General features: G+C 43.0%; 1 protein-coding gene across 4 annotated transcripts in view; it reads left to right on the top strand.

Annotated features, from left to right (window-relative positions):
- LOC147027841 (rho guanine nucleotide exchange factor 18-like) overlaps positions 1-24,025 on the top strand; it is a 242,726-nt gene that overhangs the window by 114,217 nt on the left and 104,484 nt on the right. For 3 of the 4 annotated variants that reach the window (XM_085877505.1, XM_085877509.1, XM_085877506.1), the window contains 3 exons: positions 9,532-9,638; positions 10,068-10,450; positions 17,154-17,237. In XM_085877505.1, coding sequence (XP_085733631.1) covers positions 9,532-9,638; positions 10,068-10,450; positions 17,154-17,237 — 574 coding nt within the window. The remainder of the gene's footprint in view (positions 1-9,531; positions 9,639-10,067; positions 10,451-17,153; positions 17,238-24,025) is intronic. The other variant, XM_085877507.1, reaches the window with a different exon arrangement.

The raw sequence follows: 24,025 nt of genomic DNA on the forward strand, positions 1-24,025 counted from the left end.
TGAGCACTCATTTGTGTGACGCGATGGAGGCTGGCTAAGATTAGTACACCACATACCTGCGAGTAATTGCCTGAACCAAATGATGGGCTGGTGGGAATTTTTTTTCCCCCCCCAACTCACAAGATCAAGGGCCGAGCAGATAAAGGCTAGGGCAATTTTCAGCCTCGTTAGATAGAGCAATGATGACAGCATGGAGTCTGACCTCTTCACCACTCTGGAGAACTTTGCTTGTAAGGGTCTCTTTTTTTTTTGTTTTTTTTTTGTCTGTTTTTAGTATTCCCAGTGGAAAACACAAAAAAGTAATCATCTATGCACCTGCGTACAGTTTTTCACTTTTATTTGTCAAGGCTTCAAATGCCAAATGGAGATTTTGTATTATTATAGTGTCTGTCTAGCATTTGTCCAAAACATTTATCGTTGGGGTTTTTGACGTCTGAATTTGCTTCGAGGCCAACGTGCATCCCTCTCGGCCATCCTGCCAGGCCAGTAAACATCAAGTAGAAAATGTTTGTTCTTCGCGTCGGTATCTTTACCCCTGGTGGTGGTGTAGCTCACTGGAACATGGAATAATTGAAATGCTTTCCAACTATTTGTCCAATCACACATGAGCTGGGTGAAGGTATTCTTTTAATTCTTCCATTTGTCTGGGATACAAGGTCGAGGCTCGTGGAAGAGCAAGAACACAAAATGGACCAGAACATTACAGATCAAGAAGAACATAGTGGAAAGAGTGGAAACACACCGACAGCAGGATATCAGAACACAACAGAGGGACACTTGGAGGAAGAATGAGATGAAAGGGAGGGGAAGGTGGACACAGGGGGGGGCGGGGTGGGTGAACAACCTAGATACAAGCTCAAGTGAAGCAAGAACTGGCTGGGAATACCAGGGATGAAATAGAAATGGAACAAAACTGGAAAGGAGGGTGAGGGAGCGGGCATGGGGGAACACGATAACTTGGAAAGGAAGGGGTTGTCTTGTAGAGGGTTAATGAGGGTAGAAAACATCATGAGTCTGTATTTGAGATGACGTGAGGTGCTGGTGAACAGCTATACTGAAGCCTTGGATGGAAGACAGACTGGAAAATTTAATTTGGTTCTGCTGGTGAGAGTAAAGAGGAACAAATGAGTGGAAGGTGAGTAGTGAGTCTCGATTCTAGGAATATCGCCAGAAGTGGGTGTTATTGGCAGACCCTGCAGAAATGGTGGGGGAGTTAGTGAGGGATGGGGGGGGGCGTGGAAAGTAGAGTCCCTTTAAAGAGAGAGTAGCGACATAGAGGGTCCGGAAAAATCTAGTCACGTGATTGCGTGGAGCCATTTTGAGTCCATCGCGGACAGGATCGGACGTATATCGGTCAGCGTTTTAACATTCCCGCTGTACGCAGCATTCTCGTTCATGGTTTACATCGATTTTATGACAAAATGACAGGTTGTTGCACCTTTAGGTGCAGAAATAGAACGGAGAAGGGATTCAAGATGTATAGTTTTCCATCAGATGCTAAAAGACGGAAAATCTGGGAGAACAGACGCAGTCGTGTTGGATGGAAAGCAACTTCTTGGTCAGTTCTCTGCCAGGTCAGTGTGATGGTGGTAATGGTCCCATATGTGTATATTTGTGTGCTGCGAGTGAGACTGGCCTTTGCTTTGGCTTTCCAGGCTTGTTATCCATTGCTCGTGGATTAATTAGCACTTGAAAGGGAAGGCATCTTTATTTCAAATTAAGTTTGAGTTAGAGTCTTCAAGCTAGATCAATTAATATAGGGTCTGGATAATGTCTCCAAAGTCAGACTCAGACTCAAAGTCAAAGTCAAACTAAAGTCAAAACAAAAACGAATGAACGGAGAACGGATGCGGGCTAACTCAGACCACGGACTAACACGGCCCACTCTTCAAAGGCAGAGTTAGGGTCAACACTAACCCTAATTCTGACCCTAACCCTAAACCTAAACCTAACCCTAAACCTAAATCTAATCCTAAACCCTAACCCTAGCTTTTAAGAGTAGGTTATACCAAAGATTTAAAATCTATTGGTGTGGGTGTAGACTGCCAGATCTTATAGTTGTTTATATACAAGTACCAATGCCCTGTGCTAAAGGCACCTTCCTGCCTGTGGTAGTTAGTACTCAAACAGGTGAATGAAATGCTTTGTTTTTAACAAAATTATGTCATTTGCTATAAAAAGTGGAAGGTTACAGGTTCACGGTTTGAGTATTAATCGTAAACGAGTTCAAAGCCTTTCACAATGGTCTCTGAGACCTTCGTAAAACAAATAATAAAATAAGTTTTATTTTTTGTACTTTCACAAGGAAGATATGATTATTGTCATTCAAATTTTCAGTGATGCTTCAGAAATAATTTGCTAGAAACCAAATCATGACAATTATACAGTTGTATGCCACAACTGAGAAAGAGGGGGGGGGCATGCATTGAATGTATGTATTTGTCTGTTGATTTGAATGTGTGAGGACATTAACTTGTGTGTGTGTGTGTGTGTGTGTGTGTGTGTGTGTGTGTGTGAGTGAGAGAGGGAATGAGGGGGCCGGGAGGGGTGGGCTAATCTATTTTGGTGGGATTAATATATGATCAGCAACATGCAGCAAAGTTTAGATTAATAATTTAAATATGAAAATTAAACAAACACAAATATAAACCCACACACGATAAACAAGGTCAAACAACTGCAGAAATACAAAGATAACTGTTAACATTGTATTGTACATGTATAAGCAGGGAGGTGAGAGTGAGTCTCGCTCTCACCTCCCTGAAATTAAAATGAGGCTGAAATAAGCAGCACGTGGACTTGTCTCGTTCATTCCTTCTTTGTCATGGTTCTAAATGTCTGTGACTGTTAAATCACAACCAGCTCTGTGAATTTCTTCATTATCATATGGCTCTTAGTTGTCATAAATCTTCCATTTTATCATCTTCACATAATTTGCTCATTATCAACATGGAAAAGACCATTCCCATCTCTCATACATAGAGAACATAATGTAATACACGGTTCAATGCACGAGCGCCGTTCGGCGGCTCCGCACGCGCACCGCACTGAATGGACTCAAAATGGCGTCAAATCGTTAGTTGTCGCTACTCTCTCTATAAAGGGACTCTAGAGGAAAGCAAAGAAAGAGCAGTGGGTACAAAACTGCAAAACTATATAGAAGTAGGAATAAGACAAAGAGACCACCAAGCTGTCTGTCGCGCGAGACCTGGAGGCCCAGAGACTCAGCTTCATCGCAGGAGATTCCAATGATTTTGAGGTCCTTGGTTTTCACAGATGCAAAATAGACGAACATTAGTATTGGGCCTCAACTCCTGCCAAGCTCCATCATTCCAAAGCATATGAAAATTTGGCATAAATTGCAGACACTACACGGTAGCTTTCCAAATGAAGAATGTATGTACGCAACAAAAAGGTTTGTCCACACACGTGCCTCTTCACCTTCGATATTAGTAAATCATTCCTTCCTTGTCGGAATCCTTTTGTCACCCGAGCTCAAGCCTCAGAGATTGCCCAGCCAAACAGACCGAGTTTCCGTACTCCGAAAGAAACAGGATCACGGAGGATTATTCCCGGGGCAATTTACCACCGTGGTTCAATGCAGAAGGCTCCGTGGGGCTCTTAAAGCATCAGAGAAGGTTTCTTTGTGTCCCAGGCTGTCTTTCATTCCACCAACAGGGAGCAACACTACTAATGTAAAAGAAACAATTCTCTTCCTGGCACAAGGAATGACACCAACCTTGTATTAATTCCTATAGGTTTCTTGGCCAAATAATTTGATTGGTGAGCCCTGCCTTAGCTTCATGCTCGATTTACGTCTCAGCATGATGGCAGAACTGGATTAGGATTACGGATTGCAGGAGAGAGAAATGAGGTGATTATAGGCCACGGTGTGCGGAGGAAAGTGGGGTTGAAAGGCTGGGAACGAGTAAGAGTGATGGTCGCCCCTCTCTTCCCAACCCAACATGGCCTCCCCCATCGTTATGCTAATTGCTTGCTTTTGTGTGACCAACTTATTTCACTGTGTGGGCCTTTGCACATTCTCCTCAAACTATGTCCATTTCATGTTCGTTTTACTGCTTGTTGTGTTTACTTCTTTTGCAGAGCATAGTTACACGTTCTTTGTACGACTAGCGGAGAGGCCCTGTCATGCCTGTTGTTCTTACAGGCCTTGTTTGTGCTTGTTTATCAGCAAAGTCCGATTATATTGATCTCACAAAGACAGGATTACTTGGTTTGTTTGGTTGTTGGATTTGCGTTCGGTGACATCTGCCCTCGTTTGGTGAACAGGAGTTTAGCAGAGATCAGCAGAACGGTCAATTCTCCTTCCTCTGAGTCTCACTTTCAGAGCAATGTTGCAGGCCTAGAATCCACAAACCATTTGTACTTTGTGATCTTACGATAAACAAAAGAAAAAAGTTGGTCGTTTCCTTTCAGATTGGGTTTTAAAACCAGCCATCGATATATTAGGTTCGCAAAATCGCAGCATCTGCTGACCCTTCTTGGACTACTCCTATTTCATCCCGTATATTTATTTTCCAACTCCCTTACCATCCTCCCATTCCCTTTCCTTTCTCAGTTTTATGAAGTTGGCATTCCTCCCCTTCATGATGCGTAATATGTACATGGTGGTTCATATGATGAATCATTGCCTTCATTCTATTGGTCCATTCTCTTGTCAGTTTATGATGTCATGACAATTGTTGTTGGCGAAGTTGGTTTGTGTTGTGAATATGAACAGTATACGTCATTGCAATATACTTGGGGAATAAATGATTTCAGTAATGTCCGTGTGGGTTGTTTGAATAGGTATAACAGTAAACTTGGCTCGGAAGGCCGAACATCCTCACGTTGCTCAAGTCGTCTCATCCTGTCTGTTGTGGTGCCCACTTGATGTGGTTCCCTCTGGTGGGTGTTATTGGTGTTGATATATATATATATATATATATATATATATATATATATATATATATATATATATATATATATATATATATATATATATATATATATATATATATATATATATATATATATAGCATATTTTCAAAACAGTGAATTTACATGAAGAGTTGATTAATTATCTGTCACGTTGAAGGAGGTGACGCAACATTAATCGATTCCTTCAAAGAAAGACGAGCTCGGTTTATGCTGTTGTGTTGCCAGACAAGAAAACTATAAATTGTATAAAAATTAATATATAATAATAATAATTATTATAACATCCCAATCCATTTGTTTAATGATAATTTGAATAGCTGGCTTTCTGGTTAAGTCAATTATTCGGTGTCTGTGCAATTTAGTACCCCGTATGTCTTGCCAAGAAACACAACGGCACTTTGACAAAGCTCGAACATCACTCTAAAAAGATAATTTTCACATTATGGTGGAAGGTTAGTCCTTTTGTTGATAAATAAATCCTGGAGCTGTTGAAGTGTGCTGGGTTTCACTGGGCAGGCTGCAATTGCTCTCCGTAGCACATCCGAAGTAGCATCAGCAAGATTTGGTTCACTCCATCCTCTCGATTGCTTCCTGTTCAAGATAAGCAGTGATGATGATCCTTGGAAGCGGACATGCATCGTCGTCAATCTAAATGAAGTTTGCACAACTTTGCACCAGCATAGGGTTTCACTTCTGATTCAAGAATCTCATCTTGGTGCCTAACAGAAGCAAAGGTGACTTTATGGATGACATGGACGTCTGGCCTTCCCTCTATGTCGATTCTAGCCCACACCCTGAAAGATCCTCATCTGTGTCAATCATTGTTCTGCAACATGTTGCAGCAAAAAAACATTCACCATGCTGTCTCCAAACTCTGGCACACCTGTTGCTATAATCAAGATGGGATCTGAATTTATCAGTGAGTAGAACTGTCATACAATCAAAGATGATCCACCTGACATGATCCTTTGTGCATCTCAAACATTCCACGATATGTCTGGCCCTCGGAGGTACATGGATTAAGATACCTTCTCAACATGAACTGTAACAGGACTGAGTTGGACCTTTTGAACCCCTGATCTTTGAAACCTATCAGGGGTTAGAGAACAGCTAAATGAGGTTGGTATGAAGACACCAACCTCATTTAGCTATCTTCTAAACCCCGTTACATTTCAAAAATCGTTACTCAATCCTTGGAAGCATTTGCAAAAGGTCACTGACTTGACTCTATTTGATGATGGAGATACTTCCAAGGGATTCCAATTTTTCTGCACTGCCCCTCCCACCCACTCACCTATCCTCATTTGGTTGCCTCCTGACATTTCCACAGATTAGATGTCAATTCCACAGCTGGGAGACAGACCACAATTTGAAAAACATTCCATAAAGAGTCACATTTTACGCATTCTGATGCCCCTATTCACGTATTCATGCATTAGGCAACATTTTGTTTGTTCTCAGCCATAAAATTAAATGTGTAGACAGTTCTTAACTGAGCACTCTCATGTTCTAAATTCCTATGCTTTAAAATTGGAATTGCAATGTCACAATTTTTTTTTTTTTCATCAGCTTTGTACAAAGAATGCAACAAAGCAGGTGCAGGTGTATGATGACAGGTGAAAATAATGACTGAGCATTAATATATGCAGAGGGGGAAACTTGATAAAACAATGATCAATATTAAGGAATTAACAATTTCAAATATTGTTTCCAAGCAAAGGTGAATCATAGTCTGTACATAGATATTTTGGCCCAGAAGGATGGCCTAGAGGTGCGCGTACTCACCTCGAAACTATCTAGCCTGATTTTGAATCCCGACCCAGCTATAACTGTCATGTCGGTGTTTCACAGGCAAAGTGATTCATCAATGTGTGTGCCGTCCCTCGGATTGATGTTAAACTTGGCGTCCCATCTCCTGGCATTATCTATTGGACGTTAAGGATCCCACGGTGCCCTTCCCAGACAGTAGGTGAGTTCTTGTCGGCACTATGGCCAAGTTCAAAATTCTTACCTCAACTACTGCTGGAAACGCAATGGCAAACCATCCAGTGTAACCCTTGCCAAGAAAATGCTTCATCAACACCAATGCTCTGCAACAGAGTATAGTACTCGTACATCAAAATTAGGATATATATTTATCCAGGTTAAATGCTACTGGACTATCCAATAATGCTCACTTTCACCTCCTGTTGGTATCTGCAGCATACAACAACTGTAAGGTCAGAATAATGACCCTGGCAGATTTGCCAACCCAACTCAGGAGATTAGAGGACTGATCCAGAGATGCATTTCAGCTAAAGTGTGGCAGATATGTCTCTCTGATGTTGTAATTTCAAGCAATATTTGGTTGTATGACAGGTGCCAACTGTTGGACTGGACAAAAGTGGCCATTTGGCTGTGTGTGTGTGTGTGTGTGTGTGTGTGTGTGTGTGTGTGTGTGTGTGTGTGTGTGTGTGTGTGTGTGTGTGTGTACTAGCGGGGCATGCTTACATTTTAAGCAATAACGAACCACGCTTCCCCATTGTCTCAGGACGCTCACCTGCATTTGATTTTTTTCCCCATTTATTTTTTTTGATTTATTTTTTTCCATTTATTTCTATTTTCATTTATGGATGCTTTCCAATGTTTCTGTGATTTTTCCTGGTGTATCAGCTTTGATATCCATTGGCACACAAAATTACCATCCTTCCCTATTGTCTCGGTAGTTATGAAAATGAACAATTTACTCAAAGCCTCCACTAATGTTTTCTACTTCGAAAAACGATTGGTTGTTATCGACAGAGCTTAGTCTGGGTGAGAAGAAACCAAGCTCGTCATTTGGCAATCTTTAATTCACATTGATCAGAATCTTCAAAAACTTCTTTTCACAACAACTCAAAGTAAACAAAACATGAGCAGCTATTATGAAGTGTTGTAGTAGCTCATCCATTACATGTACCAATCAAATGGAATTGACGACTCATTGTCAGGTCTTCTTCATCATTAACATCGTGTTCCTCTCGAAACATCCACACAGCTAAAATCCCACTTTTCATACTGAAGAATACTGATCAATCAAGTTTACCAGTTAGCTTAAAATGAAATATAGCTGAAAATTCAGTGGAAGATCGCTATAGAATTGTGTTTCTGCAGAAAGAAGGAAAACCATTGAGTGTGGTTTCCGAAGCACAATCAACAATTTATCAATGTACTTTCCGAAATCCAATCAACAATTTATAAATGTACTTTCCGAAGTACAATCAACAATTTATCAATGTACTTTCCGAAGTCCAATCAGGCCAAGACTCATGAAGTTTGCCTTGAATCCAACAGACAGAATTCGACATCAGAGAAACATCATCTGCAATTGACAATTCCAGGACTGGAAGTCCCAAAAGCTATCTAACAAGGATGAGCAAAGCTTGAAGATAATATCCTTGAGGAATAGAAAGACGAGAAGTGTTGAATTGACAACAGAACTAGCAGAAGGCTCAGGTGTCGTCGTCCATCCATCAACAGAACAAAGGTCACTTTTGAAATCAGGACTTAAAGGATGGTTTACAGTAAGAAAACCTCTGTTAAGATGGGAAACAAGACTAAAAGGTTAAAATATGCACAAAATCACATAAACTAGACGACGGAACAATGGTCAAAAGTGATTAAAACAGACGAGTCAAAATTTCATTGATTTGGAGATAATTGAAGACAGTATATGAGACAAAAAAAAAAGGAGAAACTTTTAAAGAGCCTTGCTTGAAGCCAACAATTAAGCATGGACGAGGTTCATTTCAAGTTTGGGGGTGCATATCCTCAAGTGGTGTTGGAAAACTGCTGAAAATGGATGATTATATTAATTAATTGATTGCAGAAACGTACAAACAAACTTTAATCCACCATGCTATCTCCAGTTGTGCAAGACCTATATTGGTCCAAACTTCATCTTACAGCGAGATAATGATCCAAAGCACTTCACTGGAAAAATTTACACTTATTTGTAAAATAAAAAAAAATGGAATCAGGGGTCCTTGAACGCATGGAATGGCCCCCATCAAAGTCCAGATCTCAATATCATTGAAGCTGTATGAGACGATTTGGACAAAGAAAAAGTATCCCAGCAACTTCGATGATCTTCGGAAGGTCTTGGAAGAAGCGTGGAACACCATTTCACAAGTCTTTAACGTACCCAAATTATTTGAGTGTCCTCTGGAAGAATTTCAATGGTTTTGAAGGAAAAGGGTGGACATTCTCGCTCTTAGTTTACATGAGGGTATATTGTGTATAAATTTGGTTATTTGAATAACATTTTCTTTTTCATTAAGATATTTTTGCATTGAACACAAAGTTTTCGTTTCCTTATGCATTAGAGAAGAAAAATGCAAAATGACTGACGCGTGTGTGTGTGTGTGTGTGTGTGTGTGTGTGTGTGTGTGTGTGTGTGTGTGTGTGTGTGTGTGTGTGTGTGTGTGTGTGTGTGTGTGTGTGTGTGTGTGTGTGTGTGTGTGTGTGTGTGTGTGTGTGTGTGTGTGTGTGTGTGTGTGTGTGTGTATGCACAGTTGTCAGTTTTCTTTCCTGTGCCAATATTTTTGAGAATTTATAATCTGCTTTTTTTAGGTGGGCACTATTCTGACATCATAGCTGCTGCCCCTGTCGTTCTCATGTCACCTGAGACATCTGCTAGCACTCAAGAGATCTATATCAACAGAATGGTTGTGTCAGAGGTCAGTGATTGCTTGCACACTGTACAGGTAAACTCTCTTCATGGATACCTGGTTTGACCTGTGATGTCATGAGCTGCCTGATAATTGTTGAACTTGGAAGCATGGTAAAGCAGGTTTTGTGACAGCCAGATATTTAATGATTGAAAATCAAGATCAGAGATCAAACCAGATGGATGTAACAAAGTAGAGGGTCAGGACAATGGCATCACACATACAGACAAAACAGCCATTAGTATGGTGAAATGCTGCAGGGAAAGATAGCCATCAACACCCGCACATCCATCACTCTTTTAGCATATAAACCCTTGTGTTTTTCACCAAGCTCAGAAAGATGTCAGTTGGGCAATTGTTGCAGCTATCAACAGCTTGACGTCACTGAAGCCTTCTTAAAATTGTCTTTTGTTTCTTGTCCATTCTCTTTTCATTCAGGCGTGCATGGAACCTGAAGCCGAAGCCATGGTGGTGAAAGATGTTGATCTGGACCCCAGCCTTGTGAGTACCGCAGAAATTCCAACCGACGGCAGCGACTCCACTCGCAAGAGTAGTCCGACCACATACCTGGACAATGCGGTTTTGCAGCCCAACACAGACGAGAGTCTTGTCAGTGACGGTATTGAGCCGGTTGAGGATGAAGATGAGGATGAGGGAGCACAGGAAGATGAAGAGGAATTGCTTGAATCAGGACCAGAGTCAGACGAGGATGATCGAAACACTTTTGCCGACACTCAGAAACCTCGTTCGTCTATCATAAGGACATCGTTTCGCTCCAACTTGCCATCGCATCGCTCCTCGGAAACCGCCAAGAAACCCAGGTGAAAGAGCAATAGTTGATCAATTTAGGACATCACCTTTTGAGTATGGGTCATGTTCAATTGTTGTTTTCTTATTTGTCCAACGAATAAAGAGGCTAACGATTGTTGTGATTGTTATATTTTCATGTACCGTCTTGGCTTGTTGGGGGAATAATTACGTAATATTTAAATAGTTGTTTTTCAGTTATGTTTTAGTTCCCCAACATGCAACTTCAACACAGGAGGCCAACAGGCCCATCAAGCCTGTGAAATGGTTGCCAACACATGGTTGTTTTCTCTGCTCTATCCTCTTTAAATGCTGAGTGTCAAGCAAGGATGCAGCACATCCGATTTTTATGTCATTGGTATGACTCGGCAATGGTTCGATCCACAGACATCCGAGACTCAAAGGGGAGACTCGAAGCATTACGCAACTGTGTCTGGTACACAAGAAGAGTTGATAATTAAAAGAGGAGTCTTTGTAGAAGTAAACAAACAAATAATTAATTAATCAATGTAATGCTGAGATAATTTCCTGTCTGAAAAAGCATTTGAAAGCGTGCGCAGTTTATCGATATTTCATCCAAAGTTACAAATACCACGCGTTTCCATCTTTATTCTGTGGATTCTTGTGGTACGTTGTTGATACATCCTGGGGGATACGTGTGTTGTCTGATGGAGGCAGACTTTGTGTGAAGCAATGGCCGATGGCTCATAGACTGTCCGGATGGGTGTGATTGGGATGTTGATACCTCTGATTAAGAATCCTCGGTGAAAGGCTCATGCGACACATGATTCAGCACACACGTTAGTATTGTTTAAAAGTAACATAAGAACATGACCACTCTAATAACTACATCTCTCTTGTGTCAAATTAAAACTTCTTATTGTGATGTGAAAAGTCAGAACTTGTTACATTTTCTCTGATTTGCATTTTTTTTTTTTCCTCGGAAGTATCAAGTGAAATCATCTGCAAAGAGGAAAGGTGTTTTTGAAGGCATCGGAGTGGTAACACTACATATACCGAGAACAATATTGGGCCCAAGAGCTTCAACTGTGAGAGGAGATAAAGAAGAGATGAAAGGATACTCTTGGGGGCTTTGTGGATGGACTGTGAGTGGATGGAGTCAGCAGGCCAAGACTCATGAAGTTTACCTTGAGTCCAACAGATAGAATTCGGCAAACAGAGTTGGGTGCCAGACATTAGCACATGCTCATGATATGACCAGAGACACATCCCTGCCCTCATGTTTATGATTTTGATTCTCCATTCATTGCTGAGAGAGACTAGCAGCAGCAAATTAAGAGTTGAGTGAGCAGGAGGGTATCCAAACTGAGGATCTGAGATCAGGCCATTGGAGAAGAGGAAAGACGGGTGGTGATGAAGGATTCCATGACTGTGCTTATGACTGGGAAGCTTACCGGCCTCTAATTCAGTTATCCGTTTTCACACCTTTCTTGTGAATTGGAGTGATGTTGGTTGACCTCCAAGCAGATGGATGGTCGCCAAAGGTGAAGGGCACATCAAAGGGAGCATGTCGATCAGAGAAGCAAGAACAGCAGCAGGATTTGAGAACACATGCACTGATGCCATCTCAGCTCATCATGAAGGTAGATTGGAGCCAGGTAGGAATTTTCACTCCCTTATCAGGTAAAAAAAAGTCAGTGCCCAGGAGGCTGTGGTTACATGCGGGAACAGGAAGAGAGGGGTTGGTTACATGAGCTTTGGAGTGCACAAGAGTGTTTGGAAAACTCTGAGTTCAGGCATTCTACCTACTCTCGAGTAGTCTGCAGTGAAGCTGTTTGTGTTTAGGGAGGGTATCGAGGAGGAGCACACATGAGCAATAGGCTTAACAAGGTGCTACCAGGACTTTGAGGATGGAAACAGGTTGGAGTGTTAATTCTTAAGATTATCCAGATAATTTATTTTTTGACTCAGCTCAGGATGGACACACACTAATTGCATGCTTTGTTAAATTATCTGAGGCTACCTTTAGTTGTGCATGCCGTTCATGAAGGGAAGCAAGCTGCTTGATAGCAATTGCCTCGCCGCAAGACTGTGTCTACCAGGACCAAGAGGATCAATAGGATCGCTGCAAACAAAATTTGATAAGCCAGTGCATGAGTGAAAGGAGGCTTTTGTGTAAGGATTCCCTAGCAGAGTCAATATCAGATCCAGAGGAGATAGAGGACTAATTATTGGTGAGAGGACAGATTGCAGTGCTTGCTCGTCATCCTGAGTAAATAAACAGATTTTATGGTGATGTAATAGTTCTCCAACTACAGGCAGAAAGATTTGGACTTTCAAAGTGGCATGGTCACTGGAATCAAGCAGGGAAGAGGAGGAACATAGGTTGGTGGGAAAGTTGGTCCTTCCACGGTCCAGGAGGGAGGATGCATCATTTACAGTGATATGAGTTGGAAAGTTCATGGAATTGGCAAGTCATGGACTAACAAAAGGTTTTAGCTGCAATGCCATGGCTGGTTGCTGTTGAGATGACTCGCATGATGGCAATTTAAATGACCACAGATGATAAAGAGAGAGTCGGGCTGGGTTACAAGATGGACCATGTTGGTATGAAGAAAGGTATATATTCAGTTGTCATGCGGTGTAGGATACACCACACAGACAAACATTAAGTGGTTTTGTGGAGGATTGAATCGCAAGAAGTAGTCAAAGGGGGATCATATCTGTCAATGCGGAACATGAGCAGTGGGGATGCCTTTCATAATGTAAATGTTCATCAGCAGAGCCTGGCAAAGCAGAAGAGAGATTCGCCAGTTATTGACGTAGAGGAGGAATGAACATGTGCCAAAGGAACATTTCTGCTGAGCACATAAAGCAGCAGTGACCTGTAGGGTGAGATTTGTGGCGTTAGAATGGAGTCCCGTAATATTGGAAGCCCAAGCTGTTGTGCCAGGGGGAGGAATGGGAGCTGAGCAGGTAAGAGAGCATAGATAGGGAGAAGGAGAATGTGCAGGGTAAAATATGTGGTGGATGCAGGCCTTGAGCAGATATCAGTTGCAGGCTCGTATTCATTGAAACCAGGATTCGTTATCAATTTCCGAGTACGACAAAACAAATATGTTCACATATTATATGGCTATGTGAGCCATATTACTCGTCTACCATCGCATATACCGTACTTCAAAAATTTTACAAATCTAATATATCAGCTATTTCTAATCATTGATTCACTGATTCACCCACACACTCACTCACTGACTCATTCACTGACTTACTGATATAAATGTTTAGTACCTTCTTCTACCTTCTAGTACCTTTTATGTAGGCAAGAAAGCTAAAATTTGGAATACTAGTGCGTGGCCATATGTGCGTGGCTGTACGTGCAAAAAAAAAAAAAAAAAAAATATATATATATATATATATATATATATATATATATATATATATATATATATATATATATATAAACAACCGGGCGTAGTGGCGTGCGTCTGTAATCCCGCTACTCGGAGGCTTGGGTTGGAGGATCGCTTGAGGACGGGAGCTCTGCGCTGGGCCGCGCTATGAGAGGCAGCCCGGAATCATGGCGAAACCCAATCCTTATCCCTGTGTCGTAAGAGGCGACCAGGGTTGCATCAGGAAGGGCATCCGGCGTAAAACCTATGCCAAATCAGTATGCGGATCATAACGGATGATCCGCTGTGGCGACCCCTAACGGGAGCAGCCGAAAGATGAACAACATATATATATAAAAACTTTCAAACTGCGTGCCAGAAACAACAACCACACAGGCCGCTCCTTCGCTCTCATGTGCCCCTACGTGCAAAAAAACAAGCAAACAAAAAACAAACTTTCAAACAACCACACAGGCCATTCCTTCGCTCTCGTAAACGACGACTGGATTGGGGGCATTGTGTTTATCTATAAATGCGCATAAGAAATCGAGAAATTATTAGAATACAGTAGATCATCACTATCTGGAAGTCCGTACGTTGTAACCCGTAATGGGGAACACGCTCTAACTTGGCCATAACTTGGGAACCACTTGTCCGATTAATTTCAAACCTTGAAAGGGCAAGCAAACAGAGATTGCTGGAATTATAGCTAGAAGATAGATACTGTGGGTGCAAAACGCTAAGCAACATGTCCTGTCATTGGTAACTGAGGATCTCTTCCCCAACGGCCACGCCTACGCAGCAACGTGTCCTGTCATTGGTTTGGTAAATAAATGGCCATAACTTGGGAACTACTTATCCGATTAATATCAAACCTTGAAAAGGCACATACTCAGGTCCCCAGCAATATACCTGGCAAGTTTCAATTAGATCGGACCAGTGGTTGTCGAGAAACAGCGGTCACACACACGCACACACGCACGCACGCACTGCTGGAATTATATATGGATTACTCAAAGCTAATATCCCAGGAAAAATCACAAAACAGTCAGAAAATGTCTATAAACGAACATTTCCTCAAATAAGAGTTGGCCAGGGTAGCCTTGGTCTGCTCACTGTGGGCCACGTGACCCATGACAACGGGGCTACACTAGAAGTGGTTGCTAGGCAACGCTAACATGCACGTGTTCCACATCTTCTTTTATAACTTTCGCCGCATTTACATGAAAAATTACTGCAGGTGTAAACTCTTAAATAAAGAGTTCATTCTCATCACAAATTCTTGATTCAATTGTGTTTATATCGGGAATATCGCTGCTTACAGAATGCAAGCACAATCCACCATCAAATATATCAAGCTCTCTCAAAATCTACATTATCGATTATATAAAGCTTAAATTTATTGTGTACAAGCAAATACAACCCGTTGCTTCGCTGACGGGAACATTAAGGAGGGTTGGGGGGGGGTGAGAAAGAGGGAGAGGAGGGAGGGGAAGGATAGAGAGTAAAAAGGGATGGAAGGGAGGGAGAGAGGAGGGAGGGGAACAAAAGAGGACTGAGGTGAGTTAGAGAGATGACTTGGATCATCTGAGACATCTTGAGGGTTATCTGAGAGGGATAGGGGTGGGAGGGAGAGGGATAAAGGAGAGAAGGATAGGGATGGGAGTGGGTGAGGGGAGAGAGAGGGGAGAGGGAAGGGAGGGGAGAGTGTGGACATGGAGAGGGGGGGAATTTTGGCAGATGTGACGCCCAGTTTAACGTCCATCCGAGAGATGGCACACACATTAATGAATCACCCTGCCTGTGAAACACCGTCATGACGGTTTAGAGCTGGGTCGGGATTCATACCCAGACAAGAAAGCTTTGAGCAAGAGTGCGTACCTCTTGGCTATCCTGCCATGATCTGTCGTTTCACTGCTTTATAAAAACTTAATTAATCCGAGCAGCTGTTCCCACTGCTAAAAACTGAAAAAACCCCCCAAAACCCCTTTCATTTGTCCACTTCGCACTGTCTTTTACAGCTCTGTGTGGTGGTGGACGGGGTTTGGCAGGAAGATAGTGTGAGGGGAGGGGAAGGGAAGGCAGCATGAGGGGAGGAAAGGGAAAGCAGTGTGATGGGAGGGTAAGGCAGCATGAAGGGAGGGGAAGACAGCATGAATGGGGGGGGGGGCAGCACGAGGCTTTAGAAGCAGTCATGAGGACAAAGGAAAACCTGATAAAATCTCTATAAGACACAGGATGACACTTTGCCACCATGGTGCCCGTAACATGCATGGCATGCCCACACACCCATGGAAAGTTCCTCCAGATCCAAAGCTTCCCATATGTACCATGTCTGTGTGTGCCGTATACGTAACTCTACATTGTATGGCAACTGCCGACTGTACATCCCGATCAGGACACGACTGTACTGCTATCGACTGTAGGGCATTTGGCAAGTGGCTTAAGCACTCAATCAAGCACTCTAAAGGAATGCCTGGCTTGGCAAGCGATTACAAATTGGCGTCGATTAAACCATGCACCCGGAAACGCCCAAGCAATGTCCGAATTGAACAAATGAACACTTTTTTAGCAGTTGGAACTGCTGCTAAGTTCAATTGTGGAGCTTAAATTTTGTAATTCGGTTTAGTTTGAGAGATTCCCGATGTTATGGCATGTGAGAAATGAAATAAAGCCACGAACGCCGGCGTCTCCGGGCGTTTATACGCATTGCAATGTATCCAGCGATTCATAGGTATCGATAAGATGAGTGAGGAGAGTGAAAAAAACAAAAACTCTATCGTTAATAAATTGTTGCGGCATGTTCCAATTCAAGGCATTTTTGAGTAGGCCAAAAAACATGGCGGCTTCAGCCCCCAGCAAGGTACCCCAGTATATGCCTTAAGACCCCAGACAGTGAGGTGGCTAAGGATGCGCCTGGTAAAGGATATAATTAAATAAGGCTGTTAATTATCTTCAAAAGTGGTGTTCGAATTAACCCAAACACCCAATTTTCAATCACGCACTTTATTGGCATTGCCGTAGTATGCATACAAAGTTTCAGGCTGCTTGGTTTCATGGTTTTGGAGTTATGGATGAGACACACATTGCCATTTATTTGTATAGATGCGTGTATGATGCACCTGAGTAGTTGCTTGCAGTGTGCAATGGTGCCCCATTTGTATCGTATGAAGTGGTAAATTAATACGCCACGCTATTTTACCATTAATACACCAGTCATGAATGCCCAAGTAACCACCTCCTGGATTTCTTGTAACATTTCCAAGTGTTGTCTTCATCACTTTTGAGTTTGGTTGCAAAGGTTGATAGAAATCCCTTTGTGAAGTGTGAAATTGCATTTTCTATCACCTTTGTTTTCCAGACACGGATCAATTTGTTCGGATGAGAGCCGGAGACAAAGAGTTTCATCTTTTTCTCGAAGTCACCAGACCTTGCCACTGACCTTGTAAGTGTCTAGCTAAATGTGAAATTTAATGCTGCATTTTTTTTTTCATAATAGCCACAGCATATATATTGTCCCCTGATGGGTGGCAGTAACTTTGAATGTCATGACTCAATACGGAACTTTCAAAATGACACACTCCACCCCAGAATGCTTTGTGCATCTGTGCAGAAACCAACTTTCAATCGCCGTCATCGGGATATGCTAAAATATATCGTGCGTGTGAGCTAAGGATTGCGAGATAAAATGGCTCGCAAAGCTTCTCTTCCAAAAAAAGATGTCGAACATACTTTGAAAAGTTCCTGAGAGAACGTGTGTGCCTTTGGACAACTGAACTCTCTCAGCTCGCCAACAGGCTGAGATCTTCCAACTGCCCCTACAATAGACTCCTGATGATGTGAACTGCTGCAAGGCCAAATAACTGTCAACGGGCATGGACCACTCAAGCCCTTGACCATCGCTGTCAGTGAGTGGACTTTGAACGTTGCGGGATTGTCTCCTGTGAACATGGCAGGCTTGGTGATTAATGTAATGGACGTCTGCAATTGGAATCAAAATCTCAAGATACGTCTACACAGACGGTCCTGATCTCATGTCTTATATTGAGGGCCTCCATCCATTGTTGGGAGAGTCGAAACAGCATGTCCAATGTGGAGTCATCGTTTCATATGCAGCCTGTGGCTGCTAGTTCCAACATTGCTGGGAGCGCAGATGTACCGCTGATGCAGTGCCCCCTGTTTCCAGTAAGCTGGTACTCGTTTTGCCGACCTCGGAAGGATGACGGGCTGAGTCAACCCACCTGGTGGTGTTCAACGGAACGACAGGGGCTCAAACTCAAGACCCGAAGATATTAAGCGAGGCACCTTAACATCCAACGTTGAGTGACCTGTTCTGAATCTAAATTGGTGACCTGAGATGACGTTGTTGGAGAAAAGGAAAGGATTACATGTCAACTGTGATGATGGATTATATGACCTTGCTGATGATTGGTAGTAAAGCTGATAGGTCTGTGGTTAAGGGGATCGGAATTTGCACTTTATGTGTGAAATGCAGTGATGTCTGATTTCCCAGCAGATGGACGATGACCTATGACAAATGATAGGATGAAATTAGCAGAAAGAGGAGGATGTGCAAGAGCAGCAGACCACTTTTTTAGGACATATGAGCTGATACCTTTTGGTCCAGTTGCAGAATCAGAGTCAAGGGTGGCCAGAAACTTTACCACCTTTTCAGGTGCAAAATACAGAGTCCAATAGCAGTTGGGTATGACTGGGTTGTGTGGATAAAGAGAGCAAGTTGTTGGGAACAAAATTTGGAAGCAAACACAGAATTGAGGCATTTAGCCTTCTCACGAGCAGAGTCGGCTGTAGTGCCATTTGAAGAGAGGGAAGGAATGGAGGGGAGCATACACCAGAGACAGACTTAGCAAGGTGCCACCAGATTTCAGTAAAGGGGGACAAGTTTGAAGATTCAATCTTGAGGATGGACAGATGTTGTTTTCTGGCTTTCCTGAGAGTGGCCAGACACTTTATTGCAGGCTTTGTGGGATGATCTGAGATTGCCTTCGGTCGGGTTTCCCTTCCAGGAAGAGAAGGTGAGCTGTTTCAAAACAACTGCGTCACCACAGGAGTCAGTCTACCATTGGTGGGAAGTAGCGCATGAAAACTGAAGATGAGATGGGATGGATCTGTGCATAAGAGAGAGCACGTATCTGTGGAAGAATTCCCAGGCTGAACTAACATGAGGGGCAGTAGATATCGGAGACCAGACCTGAAGAGAGATGGCTGCTTGCAGTTCCTGCCAATCTGCCAGAGTGAACTCCCAGACTCGCCAGCACCGAGGTGGCTCTCTGAGAATTGCCAGAGAGATGTTGGCTCTCAAGAAGCATGTGATCGGATTAACCAATTGGAGCAGAGGAAGAGCTTGAAACATTTGCAGGGAAGTTAGTGAACACCAAGTCGAGAATGGAGGATTTGACATTGGGAGAAATCTGGGTTGGGAAGTTCACAGATTGAGTCAGCCCCATGGAGTCAGAGAAGTCCTCTGCTGAAGTGCCATTGCTGATGAGAGGGGTATCAACACCGAGCCAATTGGCATGGTGACAATTGAAATCGCCACATATGAGGAAGGGCAAGTTGGGATGAGTGGTTAAAAGTTGATCCATGCTGTCTGAGAGAGATCTAGATGGAGGAGTCATTATTTGGAGGATGATACAGCACACAGACAATCATGATGTGGGAGTGTGGGGGGTGGGGAGGGGGGAAGTCACAGCCAAAGGTACTCCTAGGGGTTGGGGGGTGTAAGATCAGTACACAGACTGATAAATGGAGTTGTTGTTATAAAGTGGAACACTGTCACCAGGATGGAGTACAGACCTATCATATCGGAGGACACAATAGCCAGGGAAAGACACTAAGGAGTCAAGGACGTCCTTTGGGAGGAAGGATTCTGTTAAACAGTCCGATTTATCAGCAGCGGCTTGGATTGAGAGATGTCAGGTTGGAGTGGAGGCATCAGATATTTTATGTCCACACAGTTCAGGACATGGGACGAGGCTTTGTTGGCAAGGTGCAGGAATGTGGAAAGGGCCGAGGAGAGGTGGCAAGGTTGGGGAAAGCTGGGAGGGGGCAGGGTGGAGGAAAGTTGGTCCAGTGCGGGATGATGGGAAGTTTGAATGGAGTGGGATGGGAGAGTTGGGAGGGTGCGGGACAGGGGTGAAGCTGGTAGGGGGCGGGGCAAGGGTGAAGCTGAGAGGGGGTTTGGCAAGTGGGAAAATGGGAGGAGATAGTTGATGGAGGAAGATGGGAGGGGGCATTGTGAGGGAAAGCTTTAAGAGGATGGGAGGGGGTGAGGGGGGAGGTTTTAGGTGTGTGAAGGGGAAACTTTGAGGGGGTGGGGTGAGGAAGGATGCAGAAAGAGGGGACATTGAAGTGGAAGGATGCTGAAGAGGGGGGACACATAGAAGGTGTAATCTTTGTGGAGAAGAAGGCAAAGATAAATATATCTTGATGAAGAAGAAGAAGAAGAAGAAGAAGAAGAAGAAGAAGAAGAAGAAGAAGAAGAAGAAGAAGAAGAAGAAGAAGAAGAAGAAGAAGAAGAAGAAGTGGAATGGTCCTGTTGGGGAAATATGGAAGGTGAAGCGTTTTCATATGTACAGTATTTGAAGGCTTTCAAAGGAAGAAGCATTTCATTCAATGAAGATTCAGTTTGGAGATATTGAGAAGAGGGAGGATGAATAATAAAGTCCAGCGAACACAGGTAGAAGGAAGGAAGATTGAGTCCATGTTTTGGAGAGAAGATAAAAAGAATTTTGAAGTGAGGAGAGGAAATAGGATGAAGTTGAGGAGGTTGAAGGGACAACACTTGGGATAAAAGAAATGAAATGAGGCACGCAACCTCGGAGCGGAGACAGATTTTGCACGCCAGATAGTTGAGGCCAAAGCCAAGCCTACATGGACACAAATTCGACAAAACACCACAACAAGGCAGAGTTTAACATGGAAAATTGGACTAAAACACAAACAGTAACAGGAGCGAACATATAACAGAAAGACAGGATGGATCTGGTCCAGAAAACTTCGCTTTTGGGAATTGGAACGAGGAACTGCCGATCGAACATCCACATACAACAAACTCGTGGACTGGAAATGACGTTCAGGTAGTACTGACTGATCGACCATGAAACAGGTAGGACTGGACTACATGGTAACAGTAGCAGATGCTCACCTGACCTGACAGTAAGAAGGTGAGAGGGATGGTGAAAAATATATGAGAGTAGCAGTAGGGGTTGAAGTGAAGAGTGGGGAGAGAAGGGTAACATGTTTGGAGAAGGTAGAGAAATGGAAGGGGAGTTCATGGCACATGTAATTGAGGGTGGTCAGATTGGGAGTGGTGATGAGGGGGAGTGAGGAGAGGTGAGAGGTGAGAGGTGGGGGTGGGGGGGATCAAAAATTCTGCCAGACTTGTACAAATAAATTTACTTCTCGTGACAACCCCCTTCTGGTGAAACTCCAAAAATCCACAATCACTGCTCACCTTCACTCAATCGTTCCTCTTTTTTTGCCACCTGTGGAATTAACTTCCACATTCTTTTCAATTTCATTCTTCCCTTACTTCCAGGTTTTCAAGATAGCTTTCCATGACCATCTCAGATCATCCCCATCAAAAACCATGATCTTTTCGACCCTCATGAACTCTCCCCAAGCCCATGTCTTTCCAACTTTCCTGTTTTCCTTCCTGAGAGTTTGCTTCTGGGTCCATCTTGTCCACCCCCCCCCCTGATGTTCTCTCCTCGTCCTCATCCTTCCTTGCATCCCATGTAAAATATCTTGAAAGTCTCTTATTATTTTGTTCTTCAACCCTGCTGTTGTGTGTTCCCCCCTCTCCTGATGTTCATTTTCCACTGTTCCATCCTGATCCATTCTATGTTGTAGCTCCTCCACGATCCTTGACTCTGTATGAAAACATAGTATTGCATATTTGCATTCTAATCTTCAAAAGCAGTAAAATGTATTCAAACCTTACCATGTGTAATGAGCAATAAAATCAAGCGGACATTGATCGAGGTACGTGAGCTGCCGTTGGAAGCAAGGGGAATCTGACGTTTCGGCCCTTCCTCTTGCTCTATCGAAGGTTTGAAGCCAAAACCACTGATGCAGATCGACACTAGCCGAGACTAGCATGACTAGTTCTCCATTCTACATGTATGTATAATCAGGATTGTGACAATACTGCAGCTATTTTAGCTTGCCATAGGAGGAGAAACGATGTTATATTCAGTTGCACTGGCACATACCCAGAGGGTGATTGCATCATCACCCTACAGTGACACGCACACGTACACACACACCTACTCCCAACCTAAAGGCATCAATCCCCTCCCCACTTGCAGCCTTCAATCCCCTCCCCACCATATCCCCACCACAAATCCTCAACCCCCTCGACTGAAAGTCCTCAACGCCCCCCCCCCCACTCCCAAGCCTCAGCCTCTTTCTTCTCGTAAATGCAAACAATCTTTCCTACATAAAAACTATGGGATATTTAACGCTTTCCACTCCCCTATCATGCACCGACTTCAGAGAAACCCTTAATGGTCACGCGTCCAACTCACAATTTTAAGAGAAAACAAGTCTGAAGACGATGTAGATTGTTTCAGAAGTCAAGGATGAGGCAATGTGATAATGTTTGACCAAGTTATAAAAATGATCAACATGATGTGATACGGGTGATGGGTTATTCGCTGCAAAATGTCGAAAACCCGGTTTCGTTCAACAACTAAAAAAAATTTGACCTTTGCATAACCTTTAAAGGTCACAAAACAATGTTGTGGACATTAAAATAAGGAAACAGGATACGTGCTATAGCTTATTGGAGTTAGTTCGTCGAAGAAGGTCGAAAACCCGGTTCGATTCCCACAACTTTGAAAATTTGACCTTTGTGAACTTTAAAGGTCAAAGGTCAAGGATTATGACCTTTGGTGCAAAACTTCCTCTGGAACATTCCAGGAACAATATAACGTCATATAGGCTATATGGCATTTCGCACTCCTCGGATTATCCATACTTTGATGAAATCAGCATAAAAACAAACTTGAAGGGGGAGCCACGGGCAAGGTGTTTGAGATAGAGCAAAATGGTTTCAAGACTTTAGGTGGGAAATGACCTCAAGATTATGCATAAAAAATATTGTCATCCCAGCTCTCAAAATTTGGGCGGTCGTATGATTTTTATGTCAAAATTCGAAATTTTGTAAGTTCGTGACATTGTGACCTTGACCTTGGGATGAAAATGAAAAATCGAGCTCCGTGGGGCTATGCAGCTGCCATTGGGCTAACCAAATACCGAAATCCCTACCAGATTCGACAAACCCCCTAGGAGAAGATGCAATTTGAAATCGGCTACCCCCTAAAAACATAATTCGCAATTTTCTAAGTTTGTGACCTTGTGACCTTGACCTTGGGACTAAAATGAAAAATCGAGCTCTGTGGGGCTATGCAGCTGCCATTGGGCTAACCAAATACCGAAACCCCAGCCAGATTCAACAAACCCCTCGGAGAAGATAATTTTTTATGTCAAAATTCACAATTTTCTAATTTCGTGACCTTGTGACCTTGACCTTGGGACGAAAATGAAAAATCGGGCTCCGTGGGGCTATGCAGCTGCCATTGGGCTAACCAAATACCGAAACCCCTGCCAGATTCGACAAACCCCCTAGGAGAAGATGCAATTTGAAATTGGCTACCCCCTAAATACATAATTCGCAATTTTCTAAGTTCGAGACCTTGTGACCTTGACCTTGGGACGAAAATGAAAAATCGAGCTCCGTGGGGCTATGCAGGTGCCATTGGGCTAACCAAATACTGAGACCCCTTTCAGATTCGACAAACCCCCTTAGAGAAGATGCAAATTGAAATTGGCTACCCGCTAAAAACACGTTTTTTGGGCATGGCTCCACCAATAATGGGCGCACCAAGCCCATTCTCAGGAAAACACAACTAGATCATAATATACACCTCCCACCAAATTTTATCAGGATCGTATCAAAACCCATGGAGCTATGCTCATGACAGACAGACAGATGGACACACAGACATACAGACAGACAGACAGACAGACACACAACAATAACGAATATAGTGGTCACTTATTTTTTTTGTGAACCAATTATTTTTTTCGTGAAAATATTTTTTCGTGAAGCAATAGTAGGAAATAATAGCAAGGACCAGCGTAACCTCCACAGTAAAAGAGCTGCTTGGGAGAATGCCACATAGTTATTTGGGAGGTGTATAAACC

The sequence above is a fragment of the Eptatretus burgeri genome, chromosome 4, assembly GCF_056783735.1.
Source record: "Eptatretus burgeri isolate ZD-2024b chromosome 4, Ebu_testis_v1, whole genome shotgun sequence".
Taxonomy (NCBI): Eukaryota; Metazoa; Chordata; class Myxini; order Myxiniformes; family Myxinidae; genus Eptatretus; species Eptatretus burgeri.